Source organism: Corvus moneduloides, chromosome 3, assembly GCF_009650955.1.
Source record: "Corvus moneduloides isolate bCorMon1 chromosome 3, bCorMon1.pri, whole genome shotgun sequence".
Lineage (NCBI taxonomy): Eukaryota > Metazoa > Chordata > Aves > Passeriformes > Corvidae > Corvus > Corvus moneduloides.
In genome coordinates, this window is record NC_045478.1 from 81,767,463 (window position 1) to 81,787,594 (window position 20,132).

Consider the following 20,132-nt stretch of genomic DNA (forward strand, 5'->3'; position numbering starts at 1 on the left):
TGTATCAGTTCCTTTCCTTGTGCAGCCAAGCAGCCCACCGAGCATATGGCCCTGCTCCTGTTTCTGTACAGTCCTACCCATTGCTTTAGTCTCACTCTAGTGGAACACAGAATGCTGAAAGTGTTTTATAATGAGTCATCCACACCAGTATTTCATAAATTGAAATTGGACCCTGCATTAAGAACGATTCCTGAAATCTTCTGAAGCTCAGCTCCAGAGCCTTAGCTTACAGTTGGTCCTGAAGTCACTCAGGAATTTTAGAGAACAAATAATTCTCATTAGAAATAAAATAACTTTTTCGCTTTTTTGCTAGACTTGCTTCCTTCAAGAGGCAGGCAAATAATTCAAGCTGCTGAATTCATGCAGAAAGCCAAAATAAAGACCTCAATGAATTTGCCATCATACACATATAAAAATTAAAGATTGTTGAAATTAAAAACTTGCTACTCAAAATCATTAATGACAATTTATTCATTTTAAATTATATGTAGATATACATTTCATATATGAGGGATACAGTTACATATTAAAATAATGAAAAGCAGACAGTATTAGTGAAAAGTCATGTTTGCTTGCTGGACCAGTCATCAGAGTAGGGGAAGTTAAAAATTAACTATTTTCAAATATATAATATAAATTTTTTTTTATGAAGAACATTATATCTCTCTACAGCTATTCCAATATAGTAAAAAACCCCTGTAATTAAGCCAAAGATTTTTTTACAGTCAATCTTTTTTTTGTCAGAGCATTTCTGAGTCCAGTGCAATACTTCATCAAATGAATTGAGTGAATATGAATTTCAGGAGGTCATTAAATGTCCAGTGCTACATAGTATTATGCAGACAATGTTTATCTCCTTATTGATTTAAACAGGGAAATTCCTTTGAGTAAGCTCAGTTCATAATAGACACAGAGTCTAATTTATTTTTTTTTACTTACAATACAAAACCTGTAAAAGGAGTAAGAAATATTTTCAACATGAAAGACACCTTTTTTATTTGCTTTCTTACTGTGGCATTATCAACTTATTTGACAACTTATGATTATGGAGGTCAACTACTGTCATTATCATTATGTCACAAAAATCTTTAATGTTGTATTAAGATATATTCAGGTCTTCTGAGTTTTATTTAAAAGGGCAAGTAACTCCACTATTTAACAGATTTATGTAAAATTTAAAAAGACATTATTATACTAGCTTTTGATTTACAAATATTTCTTTTTGTTTCTCCATTTGCAAAAATGATGGCAGGGTGTTATTCACAATTATTGACTACCAAAATAGTGGGAAAAAAAAGTCCCAAATATTAAAAATCATTAAAATAACTGACGCTAATGCTCCCATGTTGACCATGTGCTCAAAAAACTAAAGTGACTAAAAAGCTGATTCAACTTCAGATTTATTTCCCTGTGTATAACATCAAATTTTGGCAATGCAAGGTTATAAATTTGTTTCATGCTCAGTGTTACGTGAATAAATATATTTCTGTTGGACCAAAAGGCCTTAGGGACAGAGAACCAGATCAACACAAAGAAAATCCCAGCTGCACTAAGACCAGATCACTGTTTTCCCATTTCAAAGTCCTTTTCCAACTTCCAGAGCATTAAAATAGAAGTGTAATGAATCTTGTTCTAGGAACGTGAACTGGAGGATCAGAGTGGTGACTTGTACGTGTTGTTGTTAAAGAAAGTCCTCTCCTTGTAGAACCCCAATCTTGTTCAGGAAGCTGAGGGACCTCCTTGAAAACTTCTTGCTTAAGCTTCACTGAAGCACTTAGGAATACCACTGGCTCCTTAAGAGAGAGCAGCCTCAGTGTTTTGATGGTCTCTCGTGTTTTAATGATCTCAAGGACAAAGTCACAGTGAGGCTTCATTTTAGATAGAAAGCTAAACTATTTAAAATTTACCCTGACCCATGTGTTCATTCCCGTGAAACAAAACCTGTTTCCATACTTGAGCTCTGATAAAGCACTTGCTTTTATGATAAAAGACTCTCAGTCCTCCAGAAAAACAGGAGATTGTTTGTAGTGCTGGGAGAGAACCAGAAGAGCCCCAGTATGCAGAGGTGCACATTTTCAGTGTAGCTCCACAGTTAGATACCAGGCCTGCTGTATTGCTTAAGGGACAGTGATTCAGCAGCAGTGACAATATCTGCCATATATTCATGGATTGATGAGCTTTAGTTCTTTCCTCCAAGCATGATATTCTATTTGCTGCTACTTGGAGCAGGAGGCTGGGGCAAAACAATGAGTTTGCAGCTGCTGAATGTGTTACAGTTAGTAAGCAAATGATCACAGCTTTCTTTTCTGCTTTGTTTTTTCTTTTTTTTTTTTAAATGAAGACCTTGCCAGGCAAAATAATGACTAAAGCACTTTCCTAAGGAGTATTGGTACTGGGGTGGGAGAAGTGGGTGTCTTAAGTAAAACTAACTTTTCAGTGAAAGCTTTTAGAGGACAGATGAGCATGAGAGGCAGCGAGTTTACACATGGAAACCTTTGAAGCCACCTTGTAGTTTGGTATGATTGGCATAAAGCTGAGTTCAGGACTGAGGCAGCAGAAATCTGGTAATCCCAAGTGCCAGTTTGTGGGCAGACAAGGACTGTAGGCTGAACAACCCCTGGCACTTGTTCTCATCAGAGCTAGCTCTAACCAAAATTTTTATTTTAACAGTTATTTGAAAAAGTGCACTTCTGGTAGATCAGTGGGAAATCTGCCCAGAAGACTGGAGGGGCAGGAGTTCACATCTGTTTTCAACCTCTCCCTGTTCCGCATTACTTTTATTGAAATAAAATGAGTTCAAAGAAATTGGCACCAAGCATAAAGTAATACATTTAAAATAGTTTTTTGTATCTACATTTCATGTTTTTATTACCTTGCAGGTTAGAAATGCTATATTCTCAAGTATGAACCATTAAAAAAGTTTATTTTTTCTCGATCTTCTAGGCTTTGAAAATGGGCTTTAATATCTCATGATATTTAATATCTACAGATAAGCCTTTCAAGCAAATGATATCAGGACCTTTACAGAATACAAGTTTGCAGGTATGAGTTCAGAACTGTTGTAAAACTTTTAAGCTTTTATTATTATAGTACACCATAAAAAGAAATGCTGAATATTTGCTACTAAAAAGAGAAATAAAAGTCAAAGGGAAAATCTGAGAGTAAAGGCCCATTTTGTTTAAATTGATTTCTGATTTTTTTGATATATCAATGACAGATATTTGACTAAAGAACAATTATTTCAAAAAATAAGATAGAATTAAGGAATAAATAAATACTCCCCTTATTTAGCTAATACTTTGCTGAATATCAAAACCAAAAACTCCCATTAATGGCTTATGATAGTCTCAGACTGTGGGACATTCTTACTGAATTAAGGGATGTATGGCTCTTCTGAAGAAACAAAACCTTTAAATACTATTCTTTTACTTTCTTCTTTTGCATTATTCCTCCAATTGCTTCTTCATACTGTGTATTTAACAAGCAGTGCGCATGGAGGTATTAATTGTGTTACTCTGGTACAGGAAACACATAAAATAGGAGTTAATTTTGACAGCATTTTTTTTTTCACCTATTTTTAAGCACCTACTTTAAGCGTCTCACCTTCTCCCTATCTCAGCCATCCTCTGTCACTTATGATGAATCGAGGCTGGTGAACTCAGAACTGAGTTAGCCATGAACCTCACTCCCCAGGTCAACTGGCAGAAATGAACTTTCTTATTCATTCCAAAATTCAGTCTAAAACTACGGTCTAGGCTCAAAGGCAGTGAACAGTTCCAGTAACTAACAGAAGTTTCAAGCCAAAGCTTGAAAGATGCATTCAGTTCTGACCACGTTATTGATTGTGACCATATTTGATCCCCTTTAGCTGCATTCACTATTCTCTGAGGGCGCAGAATTGGTTTTTGTCGCTCAGCTTTGTTTTTCTCTTATCCTGAGGTGGATTATTTATTTCCAAGAGAACATAAATCAACAAGTGTCACTGAGAAAGTGAGGAGGAAAACACATTTCCGGTTTTGGCCAGAAAAAAGCATCAGGGACAGCACTGCAAAAGATCTTCCAAAGCATACAAAGTTTTCTATGAATTGAGAAATGAAGATAATGGGGTCACAGAAATGTGAGTATATTTCTCCACATAATGATTCAAATCAGCATACATCCTAGATCACAGCCTTTTTTGCAGGAAGCTCTATCTAAAGTTTATTTCTACAAGAGAAATAGTAGTTCCTGTGAGTAAAATGCCTATATTCTTTCATTCCCTGACTGAAAGCAGAAACATGATTTATTATAAACAGTAAGGTCTCCAATGCCCTTTTCTTTTTGTAACTGTTTCAGAACAATGCAGCACTGAAAGTAATCACACATTCAAATACAAGTAGGTGTGAGCTTTCAAATATACTGAAAGTGAATATTCAGAACATCACATCCTGGTGTTTGCTTCTGATGTTAAAAACCTGCTGTGCAAACCAGGATGCATGTTTTCAAAAGTCTATAACTTTGCTGTTTTGAAGCCTGATTTCTTCAAACAGAGCAAGGCACATATTTACCTTCCAAGGATTTCTGCCATTTGTGCCGACTTTGGTACCCTTGAAAGAAACTGATTTTGACTTTCCTTGAATGCAAAAGTATATGTAAATAAAATTTTCACAGCTCATTTTTAGATAAATTTTTTAGGTGTTCTAAGAAACATTTTACTAATAATTTCTCTTCGGTTGAGGTCGGGAAGGTTTGATGTTGAGAAGAGATGCTCTAAAAAACAGACAAGACAGAAAATTAATTTATTACAATACAAAAAGTATATCTAATATAATTGTACTGCAAACATTGCACTATGCTGTAAATATTTAAATTAGGTCTATGAAATTAATTTCTTGTAATAAGCCTTTTCAGAGGTGTATTTTATGTACCTTGCAGAAATCCAGTGCCAGTGCTTTAGCCCCGCAAGAAGTAAACCTCTGACTCTTCAGGACATGGCTCTGAAGCATCCAGTGCTGGTATGTTGCTCCTCATAGATTCCACACAATTGTGTTTGGTTCCATAAGTCTCTTGAATCAAGTTTGGAAGCTTTGTCTAATTTAAAGGAAGATCTGGGTTTGACTTTGTACAAGTCTGAATGCAGCAACACACAAAGACTTCAACTCTACTGCTGTATATAGGCATGCACATACTGTTATTAATACTTCTGCCCTAAAATGTAGTACTAGGAACTTTAAAAGTACAGGTTTTGGGAGTCTGATTAGGAGTGGATCTGATGAAAAATGAGAATTCATGAATTTTGAAATATTCTCCTTCCTGAAAAACAAAAAAAAAGAAAGTAAAATATTTTGTTCTCACCCACAAAAGAAATCCCAAGATTCAGTCTGGCAACAGGAAAACTGAATTTTGACTTGAAAACTCAAAAAGTCCCTCATTGAATCACTGATGTTCTTGGCTCCGATGGTGTTATTTTCATTTGTTGTAATGACACCAAGTGCTCTGGGTCAGCTCAGTTAACCTGAGTTCTTTTGACTCACAGGGGCTGTAACTCAAAAAAGAAAAGAAAGGAAAGTACAGCCTGCCTCTGTCAGGCTCCCACATGACCCCATGCTCCTGTGCTACACTCACTCTTGAATCCTCCGCTTACCAGAGTGGGGACCTCCTTGCATCACACATAAAATAGGCTGTGCAGTCCAGCCAAGGGAGCCCCATGAGAAATAAGCCAGTATCCTTATGTGGAATCCAGCTCAAAGGCAGCCAGGTGTTGTGCTTGGCTCCAGACACTTAGACTGGTTTAACAAACAGTAGTATTGGGACTCAGATTTGACTTAAAACCAGATTATTTTTTGTATTGATTTTTCCAATTCAAATTATACATATTCTGTGAAAATGCTTACTTCTGTAAATACTGTATTTTTCTCCCTTAATGAAGCTAATTAAGTAGCAAAGTACTGAAGTATTTTCAAATAAGATGATGTAACTACAATGATGATACATTTCTTATTCAGGACTGACTGATTCTATGAATTTACATGGCTTAATTCTTCAGTGTAATGGTGAAATTTTGTTTGGTTTTTTAACTTTAAGTAGCTAAATCAAGGCTTACTGATTGGACTAATTATGCAGATAAAGAAGAAATCTCCTAAACTGGAAAGGGACTACTAAAATATAGAAGCAAGAAATTGCTTTTTTATAACTTCCCCAAAAGCTACATCGGGTACAGACTATCTATAAATACTTGGAATTTTTGGTATTAACAATCATTCTGGCCTTAAATGAAGACAAGAATTTTTGCCACTCTTTCATCTTCTTCTGCAGCAAATCTGTAAAGTGATTTTTCAGAATGGTTGGTATTGCTGCAACTCAAAGCTTAAACTGCTGTAATGAAACCTGAGTTTCTCCATTTGAGCTCATACACTTCCAGTACTGAAAACAGCAAAACCAGTGATTTTTTTCTTTATTTTGTACCACAACTGAATTGGAAGGAAATATTTTCCAGTGTAGGACCTTCCATGTACCAGTATGTGCCCGCAACAAAACTGAGTGTGAATCAATAAATTCAGCTTTCCAGGAAACAGTAAAAATAAGCATATTTAGAAGTGTGTTCATATTCTTGGTATGTTGTAAAACATGGTTTTGAGTTTCATTTTGTGGAAATCTTCATATCTCACATATGAGTGGGCTGTTTTACACTCTCTCAGTAGCTGCTCATAGAAATATACAGACCATGGTAGCAGAGAAAATACCCTCAGCTGTATGAGAGAACACAACTCTTGTAATGGGAGGGATGAGAACATTTTAAAGAATCAAAGATGGTCAGTGGAGAAGAAAAAAGAAACACTCTCATAGATGAGTCATTATTTTCAACTAAAAATATCCACTGAGAGCTAGGAGTTTCAAAAAAATTAAAAAAATTAATCATTCATTATGGAGAAGAAAATGTGTAAGCACCAGAAAGTTGTGTGAGATAAAACACCCAACTTGTATATATGTAAAAATTGTTTCCCTCGCTCTTTAGAACATGAAAGGGACAGGCAAAATGTTTTTCCTCTCACAGCTGTAAATTGCAAGGCAAATTTAGCCAGGTATGTAAAGTGCCTTCCTGGTGCCTGAGGACTGACTGGCCAACTCTTGATTCATTTAGGCATGGATGGAGTCAAAGTGCCAGCAACACCCCCCCAGCTGCGGCAGGAAAAGCCCTACAGCAGGTATTACTAGACTGTGTTTAGCGGCCGCTGCTAAGTAAGCAAGCCTTTGGAGGGTACTTATCACACCACAACCATGCAAAAGAGATTGGGTTTAAGACTTGAACACCCTGGTTACTAGCAGGACAGGGATGAGTATATAAGGACAGTGCAATTTCCTTGCAGGAAAAGGAACTGGCAGGACAAGTTAATTTTTTACTTCCAGGAATCGCTGCTTGTTTTGTTTATCTTGCACAGAACAAAGCCTGTCTTAAAACAGTGCAACTGAAATAATAAATGGGTGAAAAGTGAAACCAGCAATGAGTATTCAGAAAAGAGCAGAAATGGGATTGGTCAGCTTGTTTTGTAAGAACATGACTATTCTGATAATTCACGTTCACAGGGAAAATCTTCCTGAGTTTGATAGTGCTCTCTTTTGAGCCATGTTTCTTTTCAGATTTGATCAAGAAATTGAAGTTTAATCCAGTTTTATTACTGAAGCGTTTAATCCCCAGGATAGCTTAATTTCCAACTACCAAATTCAGAGTTCCAAGTACAGCAGATAAAGAGATGGGAAAAAAATTCATCCATGACAAATGAAGAAAGTTTTCCAGCTTTTACTAATCTCTTAAAGTAAAATTTAAAAGAAAACAAAAGTTTTAGCAAAATAAGGTGTCCTGTTTCTTTGCCTTACTATCCAGGCAACAAGTCAGGGAATAAAAATGCTGTTTACAACAGACACGAAAGCTTACAAAAGAAATTAGTAAAGACACATTTTGTGGAAGTCACCTAAAATCCAGAACAAAGGTTGTAAGATTTTTAAATGGTATATTTCTGCACTTAACTGCTAATAAAAGTGGGTACTAATTGTTAGGCCCAAGAGTTATATGGGAGGGACAATTAACATGTTGTTCTGTTTTTGAAGTATCTGTCTGCATTAACATAGGGCATTGTAGTGCAGATTACATTGAAATGCTGACGACTCTGCTGTAATATTGCTAGGAGGAAAACACTCAGTCCTACAGCAAAGAACTGATATTAGTTAACTTAGAAAAGGTTGGTATTGCTCTGGTTTTGATATTTTAGATGGCCTGCTGGATAAGTAAAGATATATATTAATTTCTCACAGGGATTTGATGTTTCTTTCCACAAATAAATGGTTTCCACTAGGAGTTTTTAACCTAAAACAAAGCAGTTCTGTATACAAACAATACAAAAGTTGTGACATTAACTTCTCCCTGCTAAATCTCTCAGGATACAGAAAAAATTCAAGTTTTAGATTTAGAGAAAAATCATATCACTGTCGGTCAGGTTAGTTTTCCTTGTAGCAGTCAGCCCTGTCTAAGAGAAACCAGTACTTCTGAGCTGCTAACAAAATATATTTAGATCAATGTGTCAAGATCAAGGAAGTCAATATCTTCTATAGCCTTGCCATATTAGATTTTCAACTTCACATTTTCATATCTAATTGTTTTTGTCCAAATGCCAAACAAAGGGAGAAAAAAGGAAAAAGAGATAGTTAATTGTCACAAGCAGAGCAAAAGAAGCATGTTTGTTTGCACATGTTAATCAGTCCCCCTTGTGTGTTTTCGTTTTCCCCTTCGTGGGTGTGGGCAGAGTGTGGATAGAAACAACGAACAACTTCTAACCCAACAGCTCTGCTTCTTCCATCATTTCCCCTTCCCCTTTGTTGTCTCCTGCAAACAAAGAAGTTTCTCCTACCGGGCTTCTCCTTAGCTTACCAGATCTGGCTCCTTTCTGCTCCCATTCCCCCACTGCCCCATGGCCCCTTCCCCCACCGCCTTGCCTGTCTCCTGCCTATTCCCACTGGTTTTCCATCCTCCCTCCCATCACTCCTGGCTCTTTGTTCCCACAGGGCTCTGGGATGTGCAGCAGGAGCTCAGCTCTTTCTTTTTAATTCTTTTTTTCTTTTTCAGGGAGGAAGCATGGAACATTTGAAGCTCCACTGACAGCAGACGGGAAGATAGCAGAGAAAAGAAGAAACCATCATATGCCTTAAGAAAATGGTATCATAAAACACATCCATGTTTTCCTTTAGAAGAAGATACAAAAGTCCCAAGAAAGACTGTATGCAACTTGCATGCAACTGTGACAGATTTCTGTTTGAGTGATCTGTACAAAATGGAGAACTTTCCTTCACAACAAGTTTAACAACATTTTAAGAAGCACGTTTATACCTGTGAAAGAAAGTGAAGAGGGTGGGGTGAAGTTGTCTCATAAGGTTTTCAGAGAGCTCTTTCACATAGAAATAATGAGTATATTTTCAAATCCATGTACAGACATTTAGCAAGGAACTATAGCTTTCTGTACTGGAGCACAGCAAGGCCTCAGGTGTACAGCATACCATGATACCTGATACCATGAAGGTGGTCTGGATAAGAGAGTTATAGTCTCTCCAAAAAGGATGAGAAAGCAATGCTATCATCATTTTCCCGGCTTTGGAAGGGCATATGCCATATTTTTCATGAAAACCATAAAAACCCAACATTCACCCACACCATATTTTGATATATTTTGCATAACTGCAAAACCAAGCTTAAGCAACCAAGAAAAAATGTTTACAGAGTGATGTGTCTGTCCTTACCTATCTCAAAATTAACTCTATCCCAGCTGAATCCAGGACATAAAGAAAGGTAAGATCAGAAATGAAGCCCTTTTTATTTCTAATCAGGTTCTCCAAACAGTTTTAAAAGTCCTGCCTGCTTCCAGGCTATGCTTGAGATAATCATGTGTTACATAAAACCGAGTTAAAGGAACAAGCAGCAGTCAGACCAGTCCAGCTTAGACTGCATGGCAGTGCTGAGAAATCTGAAGGTGCCTGCAAATTTGTTATCCCTAATATCAGAGATCAAAAGAGTAAAGTGCTGCTCTGCAGCACAGCACATAAATTACTTTATAAGGGAATTCTCATGCATCCTGATGGATCTATGAGAACTGGCAGACACTAATAGGCAGTAAAATAATTTCTCTAGAAGTTCACTTCTGCTGTTTGTTTGCATACCTCTCTGGGACAGAAGTAAAATTTGCTACTGTTTCCCCCTGAATCCTCCTCCCACGCATTGAAAACAATGAAATTCTATTTGAATTAGGACAACAGGAGAGGCAATTTAAAGGGGCACTAAAGATTCAGTCTCTTAATCACAACTGTGACAAAATGCTGTTATCCTTTGCCGCAATTCCCTGGCAATTTACAGTACACTAGCGTAAAAGGAGGAGACCTTGCATTGCAAAGAAACCTGACCAAATAACCAGATCTTCATCTACTGATTCCCCTTTCCTTGCACTAATTCACAAATCCTAGGGATCACCAGGTACTCTGCCATCCTGAAGCCATTCAGGAGCCCTATTTTGACCCTGACATTGAATCTAAAGTTATTTAGAAACCAAAGTCAGTGCAGACGTTGGCTTCTGAATAACCCTTTTAATGAGGAGGGCATTTCAGTAGGACTGTGTGAATGCACACCAGCAGCCCCATTAGGCTGCAATAGCAGCTTACGAGTTTTTGCTATAGGGGCAACCTAAAACTGCTCTGGCTGAACTGTGGTTTCTGCTGCTCTCCAAAAGGGACTCCCTTCCTGCGAGTAAGACAGAAATTAAATTGTTGGGCAGGTTTTCCCTGCAAGGTCCTGGAACTCTAGATTGCCCCAAGTCTAGCAGTTGTTTGAGGGTATAAGAAAAGAAATACATAATTAGGAATTTGAGAAAGATCTGAGGACTTTGAAAATAGTATCCCAAAGCAAAGAAGATCTAAAGAAAAAGTTAGGATTTTTTCTTTTATGTCATTGCTGGGCTGATTTCCTGCTGAACTGTTGCTCAAATGTAAAAAAAAGATTTGTTGGTCTGACAATGGTAGGTTAAATAGAGTCAAATAAAGGCATATTTTTATTATCTGCATGTAAATGAAGGTAATTTAAAATATAAGAAGAAGCAGGTAGTGTAAAGATCAGGAAAATACCCCAAGGATCAATATGGTCTTCAAAAGATTGTGATGTTTTTTAACAACTTGTTAATTGCTGGTATATCAGTAAGTGCCAAACCCAAATTGTTGTTTCAGATTATGTTCCAAAGCAAAACACATAGAAATTGCCAACCTCTGTTAAGCACCACAAGTAAAACAGACTCTACATACTTGTGGGTGATTTTTGAATTATTGTAATTCTTATGACTCTCATAGGTTGCATTGACTCTCAAATGAATCTCTACTTTGTCATTACCACTGCTGTTTTCAGGCCTTGAATATTTGAAGTTTAGCATTCTTCCTGTGAGATGCTTAAATAACTAAGAACTGCTAAAAAAATTAAAATACTGGGTTTTGGTCTTTAATCTGGACACTTTTGCCAAGAGAAATACTATTAAATCACCATAGCTGTTCAGGCAAAACTCTTGAGCTGTCTATTCCCATGCTCCTTTAGGGTGAAAACATTCTCAGATAGGTTTACTTCTTTCTTTTGCTTCTCTCTTTATGACCAGCTGATGGGAAAAGGCAGAAGAAATATTCAATGTGATTAGTTTATTTTAAAGCATATTGCTAAGCCAGCATCCCTTTGCAGAATAGCATATTTCTGCTGACAGCCTTTTCACACAAGATCTTCAGCCAGTTCTCCATGAAAATTTTCCAGCACCCTGTAAGAAAAATTTACTTTTCCTAGGAAGTCTCCTAGCGTTGTTAATTTATGTAGAATGAAGAAAGTAATTTCAAAACAGATATGAAATGGGCAATTGCTTTTCCCTTCCTGAGGTTGCCATAGGTTTGTCTTCTTGGAGAGTCTCCCCTTTCAGCTGAGGACTTCCAGCAACAGGAATTTTTCTGGTGCTGTGCGCAAAGCTCTTCAGCTGCAAGTGGAAGATAGAGCCACTTCAGGATTTCTACTTGGAAGCCTAGTAACAAAACACTGAAGTGAAAATAATTAGAAGTTTTTGGGATTTAGTCTCAAAGTTTCTCAACTGAGGTATCTCAAATACATCCATTGAAAACATTCTCCTATCCCTTACTGTTACTGTTCAGTTACTGTTCAGTATTTGTTCAAATGACGTATTAGTTGGTCTGAAGCTGTTGAAACTCCACTTCTAACAGTTCATAGCATCCTTTATAAATCATTTGTTTTCTGTAGAAGTGCATATTGCTTTGTTAACTCTGAGATAATGTATAGAAAATTTTGTCTTTTTTGAAAAATATTTTAAAACTGTGGCTCTTTCCACAGTTCATGAATAGTACTTGAAGCTTAGTCTAATTTTTTAGGGAGAGAGACAAAACTTATCTCCACAAACACTTTAAATATGTTAGGGATCACTACTTTCTGCTGATGTTTCTTTGAGTCAGAACATTGGCAATGTTAGGAAAACTAACTTTTTGGGAGACTCAAGGGTAAGATTTTATTTTATTTATTTATTCTGTGAAGCATGAAGCATGGTACGAGCAGGTGTCTTCTCTGTCCTTCATGACAGCTGGTTGATATCCATAATGCTTCCTGGCACTGTGCTTCCTCTTGGAAGGAAATCTGGGACTCTGTGTATCTAGTTGTTTTCTTCTATCTTCTTGGGTTTTTTTTTACTGTAATGTTTAAGCTAAAAAATCAAACTTCTGTGGTGAAATTTAGGCATGAGAATCCAATTCAATAACTTAATTTCTGTTTAAAATTGCTTTATCCAGTGTCATTGAGCATAACACCATGAGTGTGGTAAGTAAAGCTGAGAATGTGCTTTCTGTGTCTGAGGGCAGGTGGGAAATGGAGGTTGTGGGGGCTGAAATATCCTAGTTTTCTACAGTTCTTGACTTTTGCAGGAACTGTAGGTATTTAGCATCCCTGATTAACAGGTAACTTATTTAGGTGTTTAATTGTAGGCACCCAGATAGGCTGAATTTTGAGCTGTTTTTCTTTCTTGAGTTTGGATATAAGTGAGGAGAGGGTGGCATTGTATGTCTTGCAAGATGTAAAAGCATGGGGGGAGAGAACTGGTTTGGGGCTGCGTATCAGGATATGCGTAGAAGGAATAGGATTCCAGCTAAACAGAGTAAAATGTGTGCCCCATATGAGAAAAAAGCTTGCAAACAAGATACATTTGTATATAAGGATGTTTTCCAAGGCAACCAAAGAATATGTTAACATTCATGGACGTTCAAAAATCTGGAAAAAAAAAAGAGGCATTTGCTGGTCTCTGGATAGAAATGATTTTCATCTCTGATATGGTCTCTGAATATTTGGTAAGAAACACAGTGATTTTGCTTGAAAATACATGGGGCAGCCAAAAGCTTGTAGCCACTTGTGCCTTGCTGAGAGATCAGCTTCCATAAAACTGAGTTCCTTTAAAGAAGGTGCCATGCTGTTAGCACATCTGTCTCGAGAAAGGGAAGGAAGCACTGAAGGTGGAGGATTGCCGTTCATTAATTGCATCATATTGAGCTTCCAGGCAGACTTGAGATGGCCAAAAGGTGGAGATTTTTAGGTTCCTCCCTCTACTTTTCTACCTCCTCCCCCCTCCTCAAAAGAAATGTTTTGCCAAAACTTCCTTGTGGCAGAGCAAGGGTTTTAAAAGAAAAGCCAGGAATAAAGCAAGAATTTTGGAGACTTGGTTGATTCCAACAGTTTCTTTTCTGAGAGGAAGACTTGTAATGTGTACACTCTATTGAGTTACATTTCTTTTTCACTTTTACTCAGGGTGCAAATCCAAGAAAAATTAAAAATATAATCAATAATAAAATAGGGTCATAAGTCATTACCCAGCCTTGTAAATACAAGAGTCTCCAGCTTCCAGTTGTTGATCTAAGAACAAAAATTATAAGAAATGGGGACATATTTCTACGTCATTCAGTTTTATTCTTGTGTTAATTACCCATGGAAAAATTTCCTGCTCTCAACAGAAATATTTCTGAGGTAAAATCTGGAGAAATTAACTGATACTTAAGAACTTTTTTAGCCTTAAGGATTCATTAATAAAATGGGTTTGTGGGTTTTGCAATTTCTTTATCAGAAATGTATACTTGACTTATTAACTTAATATTGTGCCAGTGTTGCACACTGTAATCTTGTATTTCTAAATGTAAAATGGGGTGAAGACTTTTCAGTGCACCACAGCAATTGCTTTTTGAATGGAAATATATTTACTACAAGTGTACACAACTTAATGTGTGAGACAAGACATCTGCCAAGGATAAAGTCTTGAATTAAATCCTATTTTTATCAAAGCTGTCAATGTGTTAAGGCTTGAAGTGAAGTGTTTTCTTCCTAAAGAAAGGTGCCTTAAAGTTATTTTTCTACCTCTTAGATTGACGTTGTCCTTGACATCTGGACAGACAGAAACAGGAAATTAATTCTTGGGGATACATGGCATCTGCTACAAGATTCTTGAAGAGAAATGCACCTGAAATTACTGACTTGGATGATATTGAAATCTTCCTTCTGGTTTCTTTAAAACAATTTTTGCAAAGCCAGTGTTAAATGCAAATAACAAGCTGTCTAAGGATAGAATTGGAGAAGGCTTCAATTAGTGGTGGTTTTTACTAGTATAAAACAATGCATACAACATGATTGAGATTGGTTTTAATTTAATTGTTTTAATTCAGCTTGTTAAAAAAAAAAAGCCGAAGAAAGCAAATAAATGTTTGCAAAGTGTCTGCAAGTTTATTAATGTAGTACATTAGCAAGGATGTAAGTGGAAAGTTTATGATCGAGAAGAGAAGCTCATGTTTCTGCAGTGTCCCCTAGGCATTCCTGGCACTGCCTCCTTTGGCACAGTCAGTGGTGGTTATTACATGATGTGGTCCCCACACATTTGTCATTTGCTCCGCATTCATCATCTCTGTTGTATCTGCATGTGGTACTGACAGCATGGATTGCTAGATAAAAAGGTAGGGCTTATATGGTTCTTTTTTATTCTGTGGACTGGTTTGGGGGTTTCTTTGTTGTTGTTGGGGTTTGTTTTAGGTTTTGGTGGTTTTTTTTGATTGGTTGGGGTTTTTTTGTTTGTTTGTTGTTTGGGGTTTTTTTTGTTGTGTTGTTGTTGTTGTTGTTGTGTTGTTTTGGCTTGTTTAAACAAATTTAATGTGCAAAATGAACCAACGTCTGCAGCATCCTGGAACTAAGTGTCCTAAAATGAGCAGTTTGATAAAAACACCAGTGCTCCAAAAACATCCAGCAGGAAAAATGCAACCTTGTTAGAAAATCAAACCAAATTTGCATTACCAGACATCAAAGGTTGTGAATTTTTGTTTTGACATGTAATTACTTTTCATTATGTATTATTAGCCTATTGGATGCTTGCTTGCATTAGAAATGGTTCTTGAGAAAGTAAGGCTGGGGTATTAGCAATGAAAATTTCTATGTAATATTTTCACTCTGAAGGCTGCTAAAATGAGATCCTGAAAACTTGCCCAAAGTGAGACAGTGACCCTGGCATTCAAACTCTTGTGCTGTACATTACATCAACCATCTTCCCATATCTAAACCTGTTAGGTGGCATAAGGCCAAAAGAAGTGGCCAAGACCCAATCAACCTTAGCTGAATTCAAACCCGGAAACCGTAAGAAACATTTGTGTTTGTCAGGGCTTGATGGGTACATTCAATGCAAAAAAGCTGAAGTTAGCAAAGCATTCTACATTCCTCATGAAGCCACAAGCAGAGAACCACAAGCATGCCTCTATGTCTCAGAAGGTGCTCTCCAGGTCTGAGCCTGAGTGAGAGACAGAAGCTGGCCTTAGTTTTGCCCATTGTCTCTCTGAGAAGACCAACATGAGCTTCCTTAAGGAGCTGTGGTGCCAGCAGTTTCTCATTTCTCTGCAATTACCACTTTCCAATGAGTGTTGCCTTGCTTATTTATTCCTTGTCCGGATGTGAAGTCGTTGGTGTGACAGTCCCATTCTTCTGCTCTGTGTGGTCCTTCTCCCATGTATTTTCCTCCAAACAGACCTGTCCAGCATGGTGTGCAACATAAATGCTGTGCCTATAATGGGAAAAAGATTTACAGGAAAATATGGTGGTGACTTGATCAGTTTGTGAATATTTCACTGTCTTAGAAGTAATAATATGAAAATAGTTAGGTGTGGAGAAGACCTTGTTGGTGAAGTGAGCGTGGGTAAGATGAAGAGTTAGGTATGGAGAACAGAGGTACGTCATAGAGCTTGGAAGAAATAAATTAATTGTGTTCAGAGCAGTGTAAGGAAGAGTACAGTGGAGGGACCTAGAAAGTGGCTCAGTTGATGTAAGAGCATGCTATATGTGAGTTCAGATAATCCCTAGGTTGAGTTAAGTTTCTGTCCTTATCCCCTGAATCTGCTGCACCAACATGATGAAAGCATGTTATACAAAACTTTTGATGTCAGTCAGTGGAGGTTAACTCAAACAAGATAAAGAAAACAGTTTTTTTATCTGAGAGCTTCCTTGATGATGAGAGGCAGAGAATTTGTTTCCAGTAACCCCTCATGGCTGAAGCTATCCAAATCCTTTTATTTCGTATGGATGAGGCAGTTACCTAGAGCAAGAAATCAGGAAATAATCTTGGCAGTAAAGAGTTCAGGAGGGGCTGTAAGCTTTGAGGCCACATTCAAGGCAATTACTGATTCCAAAGCACAAAATAGTCTAGATTTATACACAAATTGACAGATGAATACTAAAAATGTTATCCTTATTTATAAAATATAAAATAGTGCTCATTAATGCTGTGTATTTGCCTTTCCTGTGGTCCAGTGAGGAGAATGAAGAGAAGCACTTAACAGTAAAGGAGGGGAAAAAAACCCTTACAAAAAATGGAAAAGATATTTATTTGGTTTTTAAAATTCTGCAGTTACAGATAAGGACTTACATCTCTTTATGTAGAGGTGTTAACATTGTCTAGCTGTGAAGCACCCAGTTTGTCTTAAGCCTTATGGTGATCCTCATGAAATGTTCAAAGTAAAGGAAAAATTATAGATTTCCAAATTCCTTAAGTCTTTTATTGATGTTAAAAGAATTGTGAAAGAAAGTTTGATTCTTAGCACTGCATACTTTTATAAAGAGAGGCATATGCTTAGGGCAAAGATGAATATTTCCAGTAGAAGTCTGTTTTGGTCATTGATGTCAGCAAATCTGAGGACTTCTGTACTTAAGACCTGAACAGTAGCTTTTTAACCTCCTCCAACATATCTCAGCAAGGAAAGTTGAGTTTACATTAGTGCTCTTTGGGAGCTATATGGATTAAGTATAAGAAAAGGTGTTGTTTATGGCAGGGTCTCCCAACAGGACCCCTGCTAGGACATCTATGACAACACTAGTACTTTCTGTCATCAGATTTCTACAGTCCCTGTTAGAAGCAGAATAGGTCTTCAGTGTGGGGTTGGGTTGGGTTTTTTTGTTTGTTTTGTTGTTTTAGTTTTTGCTTGTTTGGAGTTTTTTAAATTGATCCTTTAGGTCAGGATAATACAGTAAACAGTATCTATCATACTACTACTGCTCTTTGCATCCCCTGTAGTCCCTGTTGTGCCTGTCCTCTTTGCAGCTTTAAATGAAATCGCCTGTTAAGAATGGTGAGTGGCTCCTGTTTGTGTCATCTCCTTGTTCCCACTAGTTCACTCAGGAAAACTTGTTTTAAAGAGCTCTTGTCATCTAAGCAATATCAATAAGATATTGAAAAAGGTATTCTAGGTCAAAATATTCTACTCTCACAGCTCCTGATTTCATCTGTCTTTGAGCCAGACTCTCTCTTAAGGACTTTTGTGGGAGCTTCAGTTTATTTTGTTGTTTTTCCCCAGTTGGTGCCATCTAGTGCAGCAGGCGCTGAAGTCCCTGGAAGTTTGATCATTGACTTTCATGAGGGAAACCTCAGGATCTGAGCATTTGAGCTGGAGAGGGCACTTAGCAGTACTCAAGCAAATATCTGACTAAGTCAATGGGAATTTTGCCACCTTCCAAAAATTCAGGATGGCACTCTGCCTTTGCCGTGCCCTCCCAAATGGTAAAGGGGGAAAGCAAAACAAACCAAAGTCAACATGCTGGGCTCTGCCCAGACTACTTGAAAAGAAAATGTTTCTCAAAAATGTGTTTGTGTTAATATCCTATTAACTAAAGGTGGAGATCCTGAAACATACTTATTCCAGAGGCTTAATACCCACATTAATATGGACAAAACTACTACAAGTTTTCACAGGTTATCATGTCCTATGTAAGCATATGTTAGCATGCTGGGGTTACAAAGTGGTGAGTTCTTATGAAGAGTTCTTCCAGCACAATCTAGGCTTCGTGTAAGTCATATATAAGGAAAGTTATATGTCGGGTTAAATAAGATGCAGAACCGTCCTAGGAAAATGTCATTTACATCCACATCAATGCCTCAATAGTAGTATCAGTAGGACATTTCTCCCCAGTGTCCAGGAAAAAGCAGCTGACAAGTAGAAATGCACATCTCAGTTACATATATACAATGATAAATGTATTAATTTTTCTTAAGGGGGAAAAAGGGGGAAAAAACCTAGGTGGTGAGAAAGCAGGTGTTTACTCTTCAGGGAATGAGAAGTGGGAAGTTTTCACCTTTGGAACGTGGGTTTTATCCCTGGGCTCAGTGGGTGCTGGCCCAGCCTGGTGCTGCTGTCTGGGATGGGGACGGGACGTGGTAGGGGGGGCTGCAGGGACGCAGATCCGGCACCAAGGGTGGTGTTAATAGCGTGAGTCCCCCCTCGAATTGCAAGCTGAAAGATATTTAAACAAATACCTCCAATACTTAAACACGCTCTGACATTTTCGCACGGCATCCTCAGGCGGTTAAAGCTGCAGAGGGGCAGCTGGTACCCTGGGACCGCAGGGACGGGCTGGTTCCCGCTGGGAAGGTGTCTGGGGATTAGCGATGTCCCGGGGAATAAGGTTCGGAATGACGGACAGGCCTTCTGAACATGAAGTAACAGCTGGAGGCTACTAATCTTCCCATGCAAGAGGGAAAGTATTGCTATAAATCGGGAATCTTTATAGCTGTTCGGCTGGAGGAAGTTTTTTGGCTGTAAACTGTCATGCACTGCAGCTCCCGGTGAAAAGACTGTGGAAGTGGGGAGTCCTCTCTCCTGAGAACCAACGTGCAATTAAGATCAGAAAGAGGGGGAAGGAAATAAAATAAAGACGGCAGGAATCCAAGCCGAGGAAAAACTTTACGGTTTGGGCTTGTTGGTTCTTTTGGAGCAGTTGTTGGCTTGTTTTTATTTTTATGGGGTTTTTTTTTGGCATTCCAAAGACTATGTATAACTCCTGGAAACTTTTTTTTTTAATGGTCATTTCAAAATTTAAAGCGGGAAAAACTTGGTTTTTTTTAAAGACCAGCTAAATTTTAGAGCATACATTATTTTTCTGGGATGAGCAGCTCACTGATTTGCTAAGTATTAACTAAAACGTGAGATCTATCAAATCAAGTTGAACTTCAACTCTCCTCTCTTTGCCTAAAGAGAGCGATCAGTGCAAAAACTATTAACCATGCAGGTAAGTGTCTGCTGCGGAAGGGCTTTCTATTCCTTGAGTGCATATATATAAAAGGGATTGGTCCTTCCTTGAAGCATCCATCTGGAAGAATTAAATGGTGTTTTAAAAGCTCAGATCACCTAAACACAAATCTAGATAGTCTCTAATTATTTGATTTATACATTTTCAGAACGGTTCCTATTCCACCAAAACTGCTCCGTCGCTTTCAGTTCCGGCTGTTCCTGCTGCTTTCGGCTCAAACACGTTCATTGTCAGGTGGCGTCGAGCTGCGGAAAAGCCGAGGCTAGACACGTCCCACCATCACCACCTCCACCACCTCCACTGCTCTTGTCCCCTTCCTCCTCCCCTTCCATGCGGACCGTACCCTAAAAGTGACACGACTCCTGCAGGGGGTGAAAAGCCCCTTCTCTCCCTGGCACCCGAACGGAGCAGGGAACTGTATGTGCGGGTCCTTCCTCGGGGTTAGCCTCTCCTGGTACTCGGCTTTTTCAGGGTTAAGATGTTTGAAATGTCGCCTTCAAAG

General features: G+C 38.0%; 1 protein-coding gene across 1 annotated transcript in view; it reads left to right on the forward strand.

Moving 5' to 3' along the window:
- The window catches only part of LOC116440998, a 66,002-nt gene extending 55,063 nt beyond the window's left edge, over positions 1 to 10,939 (forward strand). The window contains exons 4-7 of the mRNA XM_032102450.1: positions 2,944 to 3,042; positions 3,940 to 4,117; positions 4,915 to 4,994; positions 9,098 to 10,939. Coding sequence (XP_031958341.1) covers positions 2,944 to 2,973 — 30 coding nt within the window. The 3' untranslated portion in view covers positions 2,974 to 3,042; positions 3,940 to 4,117; positions 4,915 to 4,994; positions 9,098 to 10,939. The remainder of the gene's footprint in view (positions 1 to 2,943; positions 3,043 to 3,939; positions 4,118 to 4,914; positions 4,995 to 9,097) is intronic.
- Positions 10,940 to 20,132: the final 9,193 nt, after the last annotated feature.